This window comes from Antedon bifida, chromosome 8 (genome assembly GCF_963402885.1).
Source record: "Antedon bifida chromosome 8, ecAntBifi1.1, whole genome shotgun sequence".
NCBI classification, from domain to species: domain Eukaryota; kingdom Metazoa; phylum Echinodermata; class Crinoidea; order Comatulida; family Antedonidae; genus Antedon; species Antedon bifida.
Genome location: NC_136233.1, coordinates 16515486 through 16523886, shown reverse-complemented (window position 1 = coordinate 16523886; position 8401 = coordinate 16515486). Strand labels below are relative to the sequence as shown.

The 8401-nt window shown below is 36.7% G+C and overlaps 1 protein-coding gene across 2 annotated transcripts; it reads left to right on the top strand.

Moving 5' to 3' along the window:
• Positions 1-2632: 2632 nt before the first annotated feature.
• LOC144850682 (15-hydroxyprostaglandin dehydrogenase [NAD(+)]-like) lies at positions 2633-7883 on the top strand. Of its 2 annotated transcripts, none has more exons than XM_078708055.1 (7): positions 2633-2676; positions 5008-5134; positions 5338-5444; positions 5892-5988; positions 6352-6428; positions 6922-7067; positions 7583-7883. In XM_078708055.1, exons 1-7 carry the CDS (start codon positions 2674-2676, stop codon positions 7701-7703), a joined length of 678 nt encoding a protein of 225 aa, XP_078564181.1. In that variant the 5' UTR covers positions 2633-2673; the 3' UTR covers positions 7704-7883. The 2 variants fall into 2 exon arrangements, with proteins under 2 accessions (XP_078564181.1, XP_078564180.1); XM_078708054.1 differs by lacking the exon at positions 2633-2676 and adding an exon at positions 4605-4816 and having other exon boundaries at positions 7583-7866.
• The last annotated feature ends 518 nt before the right edge of the window (positions 7884-8401 follow it).

Here is an 8401-nt window from a genome sequence, read left to right as displayed (position 1 = left end):
CATTTATGCCTTTATTTACTTCAGAAATAGAAATAGTACTACGGTAACTATTACATTTTTTTTTTCAACATGTATTCGATCTCGTAAATTTTATGTTTGCCGGCCTCAATTTTAAAAGAAATTGAATTTATTATTTTCATCGCAGGTGTACGCTAAGCTCGGTCTACGAAACGGTTTGGTATGCCGTGCGTTGTTATGCAATGATTGTGCAGGTGTAGTGGGAAAGACGGTAGTGTTAGTCATTCGCGGTCAACATGTTGCTACATTGGTAGTAGCGAAATGTCCGATTCATGCAAGATATTGTATTGTAATATGTTATGAATACACGTTTATGGTAGTTGGTGCACGTGTGTATGGCCGCACCAGTCCCAGCATAAACATGTTTTAAACAGTGGCGAGTGAAATAAGATAAAATATTGAATTTGCAAAGATGCAGATTTCTAGACCAATTTCAAAGCTTACACTAATTCCGCCGCCGGGCTAGGCTTAGGCATATAGGCCTACGAAGTCGAGTTTTAAAGTAGAAAACTCCACCTAAAATCTTAACTTTATCATAATTATCATAGGTGATTATGTATAGTAATAAGTACAAGTATAAGTGCAATTCTGGGTATTTTCATTATTAGCTCTGCCCCAACCATGGTGGGCTAGTACTGGAGACTTAATATTTAATTTCATATTTCAATGAATAGGTGCACTTTCCGGGGCCACTAAATAAGTATTATCTTAGACAAACGCAATTTATTAAAATCACTGATATGATATGGCTTGAAACTATTTTCTTTTGCATTACGGATGGAATAACCGATATTGAACATATATACCAAGTTTGAAATATTTATAAAAAAAAAGTATTTTTTCTCGATGCTGTGCTACCCTGGTGCTAAATTGGGTCCATTTGAGAAGTTAATAAAGGCATAAATGGCGCGCCGTAGAGAAGTAGAGAATGCTCCAGTCGTCAGAATGACGCCCTGAATATACCTCCTGTAAAGCAGTTTTCGTACTGGTTATGTGTTAAATTGAGGTATATTCAGAGCGTCATTTCGACGATCGAGCATTCTCTACTTCTACGGAGCGCCATTTATGCCTTTATTTACTTCCGAAATAGAAATAGTACTACGGTAACTGGTTCAGTGGACCAAATTTAGCACCAGTGGAGCACAGTGATATAAAATAGAAATAAGTCACTAATTCTAATATCTTTTCGTATGTTAAAACACTGTGCTCAAGTGGACCCAATTTGGAGCCAGTGGAGCACAGTGATATATAAATAGAAACAAGTCATTGAATGTTAATATCTTTTCGTATGCTAATACACTGTGCTCAAGTGGACCCAACTTGGAGCCAGTGGAGCACAGTGATATAAAATAGAAATAAGTCACTGAAATTTAATATCTTTTCGTATTAAGCATATTTGAATACCTACCGGTATGGTACCATACATGTTCGACAATACAGTGTCACATATCTCTATTAAAAAAAAAAAACAATATTAAAAAAAAAAATAAATATCCGTCAAGGTTCGAACCTCAGCCGATAGCACTCAAAACTGAGCATTACCCGTTACGCCACCAAGTACATGACTGAAAAGCTGATAATAGTCTATTTATACGTGTATTACGTAATTGATCATTACGTCATAAATATCCTATTAAACTTGCTAAAACCAAAATGATCAGTTAGCTCAGTCGTCTGAGCGTCGTGTTAACAACACGTATGTCGTGGGTTCGATTCCCACGCTGGTCGGTGGAATAGAGTTAAAGGCATGCGGCCACTGTGTTTGGGGTTCACAGATCATACGTCCCCCTTTCCACCACACATCATGAGGCGACAACATCAATGCATCTGGTGATGTGGTGGAAACGACCCCAAAAGGCTGTGGCAGGGCCTTAGTGCTGAGGCAGGGAGAGCACATTTACCATCTTTTTTTTTTGGCTCTTTCAAACTGCTTTGGTGGTTTAAATTTTATGTTTAGCCCCCTCAATTTATTTTAATGTAAAAAAAAGGGAATTAATTCTCTTCCTTACGTGTTTAGAAGAGAATTAATTTTATCTCATCGTAGTTTGGTATGCCGTGCGTTTGTTATGCAAATGAGTGTGCACATGTGCTGTGGGAAAGCCGGTATTGTTAGTCATTCGCGATCAACACACAACACTGTTCAATTTTAATTTTGTTAATCTTTTACATTAGAATTGTAATTCTACCGTTACACATTATAGTGTACTGTACTTTTAAATATCCGTTTCATGCAAGATATTGTATTGTAGGCCTACTAATATGTTGTGAATAAAAGTTTATGGTAGAATAAATAAATAAATATGTTTTAAGCAAATCTTCGAAATTGAAGCATAATTATGAAGTCGAGTTTTTTAAAACCCAACCTAAAATTCGCATCTGGATAGTTGAAATTTAACATTATAATTATCAAAGATGATATGATAATTCTAATTGTTTTCTAAATTATAGAAATATTAAAATTAGTAAGTAGGTTTCTGTGTGCTAGCTCTGTTTGTATTTCATAATTTTGTTTTGTCGAATTACCGTCACGGCCGCGTGCATTGCATGTCTCACACTTGGGAAACAATCACCATTGTATGGCTGGTTCTGAAAACTTGTATATTTCGTTTCATAATTTCCGGGGACTAAGCTTTCATTCTTAGCTCTGCCCCAACCATGGTGAGCTTAACTGGAGACTTAATATTTAATTTAATATTTCAATAAATATTTTTTCAGCCCCAATCATGGTGGGGAAGTGAAGACTCTTATATATCATGTTTCAAAATACTATAGGTGTCATTTCTGGGGACCTTGTAGCTATTTTAAACAGTTTGGTAAGCCCTGCGTTGTTATGCAAATGAGTTTTTGAATTTTTACTCTTTTTTTTTGGCTTTCGCTACATGTATTTGATCTCGTAAATTTTATGTTTAGCGGCTTCAATTTTAATGTAAAAAAGGAATTAATTATCTTCGTTACGCGTTACGTGTTGAGAAGAGAATGTATCTCTCATCATAGTTTGGTATGCCGTTCGTTTTTATACAAATGAGTTTGTGCAGGTGGTATTGTTAGTCATTCGCGGTCAACGCGCCCCACCGTTAAATTTTGATTTTGTTAATCAATGTTGCAACATTGGTAGCGAAATGTCCGATTCTTCATAGTAGTTGGTGTGTATGGCCGCGCCGTCCCAGAATAAACATTTAAACAGATAGTCTCCGATGGTTTTTATATGAGGTTAATGGAGAGTGAAATAAGATCAAATATAGAACATTTGCAAAGATGCCTATTTCCAGACCAATTTCGAAGCTTAGACTAATTCCGCCGCCGGGCTAGGCCATAGAAGTAGAAAACCCCACCTAAAATGCTGAAGTCGCATCTGGATATTGAAATTTTAACATTATCATAATTATCATAGGTGACTATGTATAGTAATAAGTATAAGTAAGTGCATTTCTGGTCTCTATTTTCATTGCTCTGCCTCAACTATGGATGGGCTAGTACTGGAGACTTAATATTTAATTTTATATTTCAATGAATAGGTGCACTTTACGGGGACAAGCTCATATATTGTCCTGGTGAGTCTTATATAGTTTGTTTCATTCAAATCATGTAACGCCATTTTTTCGGGCGGGAACCTACTGTATACAGCTCTTTTTTTCAAAATTGTCTTTGCTCAGCCCCAAGCATGGTGGGGTACTGAAGATTCTTATGCTTGTTGTTTGAAAACATAATAGATGTCATTTTCGGGTATTTTAAACAGTTTGGTATGTGCGTGCGTTGTTATGCAAATGAGTCTGTGCAGGTGTATTATGGTAAAGATGGTATTGTTAGTCATTCGCGGTCAACACGCCACACTGTTAATTTTTGATGCTGTTAATTATTTACATTAGAAGATGTTTCAAATCATGTAAATAAAATATTTTCCGGGCGGGAAGCTAGCAATAATCTCGAAAAGAACTCCATGTGGAAAAGAAGCCCACTCAAGAGTACTAAAAATGAAGGAGCACATGGGTTTTATGGCAGTTTGGAAAATGGAAAATAATGCCATGCAACTTTGTTTCTGATTTAAAAAAAGTTCCACTTGACATTTACAATCCTCAAAATATCTCTCTTTCAAAATAAAAGAAAAACAATATTCATTATTTTCCATTAATGGTGCCAAATTGGGTCCACTTGAGCACAGTGTATTAACATACGAAAAGATTGAAACTTTATTTCTATTTTATATCACTGCTCCCCTGGTACCAAATTGTCTTTAAAGATAATGCGAAGTGCTCTCTCTGGAACGGAGTTTATTTACAAGAAAAGAAAAAGATAAATTTGAATCAATGTGAATGCCAAGATGTTTCTGTTGATCAGTTTGTAATATGGGTATATACGAAACGATATTAAAAGTAGTGACTTTTATTTCTATTTATATCACTGTGCTACCCTGGTGCTAAATTGGGTCCACTTGAGCAGTTACCGTAGTACTATTTCTATTATTGAAGTTAATAAAGGCATAAATGGCGCTCCGTAGAGAAGTAGAGAATGCTCCAGTCGTCAGAATGACGCTCTGAATATACCTCTTAAATTCAGTCATTCAGTGAAATGATAGTACAGTACAAACTACGAATGCCCTGGATAAACAGACCTTTGACCCTTTCGTCACGGTTGTTAGAGCTCGCCAAACTAAACAGGTTTAACCAGCTTAAATACCAAATAAAAATTAGTACAAAACTCAGTCATTATGAATGTTGCTGGTAAAGTAGCTTTAATAACTGGTGCCGCAGAGGGTCTAGGAAAGGCATTCACAATAGAATTATTGAAAAAACAAGCTAAGGTTCGCTATTATTTTCTTATATTCATATTTTTTCCAGATATTACATTTAAGCATAGTCATATCCAGGTAAAACTATGACACGCCAGGATGACCATAAAATATGTGCATATTGATGACTGGCGTGTAATAGAGACCTGCCGATATTTATATGTACAGTAATATTTTAACACATTTTCTTTCAATATTTTAAGGCTGTAGGAATTTTAGATATTCAACAAGAAAAAGGAGAAGTGACTAAAAAAGAGCTGAACAGCGAATACGGAGAGGAAAAAGTGCATTTTATAAAATGTGACGTCACAGACAAGGTTCAATTAGAAGGTAATAAACGTAACCGTAATATTGCACATAATGGGTGATGCATCATTGCCGCTTTACCTTTCTTAGCCTCCCCTTTCCATGTCATTCAATCAGATCGTTCGTGCGTATGACCCAGCTTCAGTGGACAGAGGGGCGAGCGTTCTTTCCTAGCTGGGCTTTATGTCATTTATTTTTTATATTCCCGTTTTCAATTTGTTTTGTAGAAGCTTTCGGTAACGTCAAGGACCGATTCGGACAAATTGATTTGGTGTGTAACAATGCTGGAATTGCTAATGAGTCAAAATGGGAGAAAATGCTCGAAATTAATCTGGTATGATCAGCTGACGTTTATTAACTCAATTATCATATTAAGCTTGGTTCCCACTAGCGACGCAACGTAACGCAATCTACGCAACGTAAGCAAATGCCCTTCTAATAATTGTGTTTGCTCCCGCCTGCGTGAAATCAAACCTACGATGTTTGCAGCACTATGGCATCGTCGGTTCCCACTTGTGATTACGCAATACAGCACTTTGCGTCGATACGTCGCTGCGTTACGTTCTAGTGGGAACCACGCTTTAAAAGCGTGCACGGTTCCTATTTTAAAGCAACGCAACGGCCTTACGTTTACGTACACGACGCAACGCAAAGTAATCTGACCAATCACAAGCAAACGGAGCTTTACTGCATGTTTGGTCTTTTGCTAAACTTCTCTGTTCCGCTTTTTGAAACTTGTACAATTACGGGGCACTTTCAAAACTTTGATTTCTATTTTCAGACAGCCGTTATGCGTGGGAGTTTTCTAGCACAGAAATATATGGATAAAGAAAATGGCGGATCCGGAGGCGTTCTTGTAAATGTAGCATCGATGGCTGGTAAGTATTTCGTGAAACTGATTTTTACATATTTCGACCGCATAATTTGTAAATTTCTGTAGACCTATTTTACCGGAGTTTGTGTCTTACGTTTTGTCTGAAATTGAATCCCTTATTTAGTAACTCTGGTTGCTTTCTCGTTGATGTGCGGAAAATACGGACTCGGAGACGATTACATTGATTAGCTATTTGTAAAACTTGAATGCATAGAATTTCATAAATAACGACCACATAAGAACGACAACTCCTTAGCATGTATTTGCGGTGGTAACCGTTTATATAGAATTTCATAAATAACGACCAAGTTAGGCCTAATAACCCCTTTAATTCCATGCATTATTGTAGGCCATTTTCTCATTTTAGGAATAGAACCAGTGCCTTTCTCGCCCGCTTATGCGGCAAGCAAACATGGAGTTATAGGATTGAGTCGATCGTTAGCGGTTTGTATTATTTGAATTGTGCCTTTAGAACCCTATACAGTTCACCATAATAAATGCATTTAGTTTACGTAACGGTTGAGCAATTTTCAAGCGCACAGCATGCAGCATTGACATTATTGTGTGGGGTTGTTGGCATTAAACTATTGTGCAATTGAATACAATTTCTCCGCTTCTTTACTACAGTAAATTAACTGTAGGCCGATTGTTGGATAAACAAGCAAATTTGTGTCCCCACGTCGTCAAGCTTGGTTCCCATTGGATGCAACGCAGTAACGCAACGTAAATGATTGATCCGATCACAATCGATGAAATATTCACACTTTCGCTTGTCATTGGTCAACTCGCTTGCGTTGATCTCCAGTGGGATCCGAACTAAAGCTTTAGAGGAGATTGCTCTACAGGAAAAGACTCGTCTGGGAAAAGAATCACATCAACAATATAACAACCCAGCCCATTATATTCTAACTAGTATCGTTTCTTTTTTTCTTGTTAGACTAACCCTTTGTTTGTGTCCAATGGCATCCGTGTGAACGCACTCTGTCCAGCCTTTGCTCAAACTGCAATTCTGTATGGTAACGAACCGTACGGTTTTACAAAGGAACAAATAGCTTCAATTATGAGCAAGTTTAAAATATTACCGTAAGTTGGCGTCGTAAAGGTTTAATATAATGCGTGATCATTAAGCTTGGTTCTACTAGGACGTAAAGGAAGGACGTAAACGCAACGCATTAACCAATGACAAATGAGAGTTTAAATAATCCATCGCTTGCGATTGGTCACTTCACTTAAGTTGCTTTACGTCCTTGTGTTGCGTCTCTATTGGAAACCAAGCATTAATAAAGAAAAAACAATTAAGTAAACACTAAAAAAAACTATACCCGTATTGATATTTTATATCTTTTGTTTTGCGTCGTTTTACCCTTGTACTCACTTGGACGCAACACAACGACGTAGGCACGATGCAAGTGAGTTGACCAACCACAAACGCCAGTTTGGATGATTCATATCGCGTCATGATTAGTTAAAATACTTGTGTTGTGTTCTAGGTCGGGGAACCAACTTTTAGAGAGGAGGAACCAAGTAGGCATAGACCGCTAATATTCACGTTTGTTGCTTTTGCTCGATTTTGAAATACTCTTGTTTTTATTTTTTAGGGTATCTATTGTGGCAGAGGCATTTATGAAATTGGTTGAAGAAGACCGCAATGGCCATGTCATGCGCGTAACAGGTTCGAATGGAATTGACCTCCAAACTTACAAGGCAGCGAAACTATAAACTCTATTTTTGTATACTGTAGGCCTATATAAAATGAGAATTAAAAAATGTTTACATAAATCCCTTGGTGGCATTCATGCAATGCCGTGTTATTTGTTATAACGTTAGGCCCTATACAGTAGGCCTACAAATGGCCGAACGCCGTCCCAAATTTAGATTAAGATTTTCTATACATATTGCTGTTGAAACGTAAACATATCTCAATGGCATCCCAATTTTACCTTTTTACTTAAAGATGTATTGTCCCTTGAAACACAAAAAAATGAAGGTCAAAATATTCTAAATTTAAATTAGCCATATCAAAGTAATATTCAAGTTATTCACTTTAAGTCGAAAATTCGAGCCAAAAGCAACAGGTTTACGTAATTAACAGGTAAATTAGTTTGATTACATTTCATCTGGAAAATCGTCGCGAGCGAAAGTAAACAAAGATTTCAAACCACGAGTACACATTATGCATATGCTAATTAGGATTGTTTACAACTCGTCACGGTTGAGAAGGTATTTTCACACAGATCGTGAGGAAGTTTTATGATTATGCATACAGAGTAGCCAAACAAGCACGTTTCATTATGGGATATGTTTTGATCGAAAACTCTGACTGGAAGTCAAAGTTATTTTTTTTAACAAAAAAACGTCTGTATTTCAGTTAAATGATTTTTTTTTCGACAAATTTTTGGTGATAGTTAATAACTATT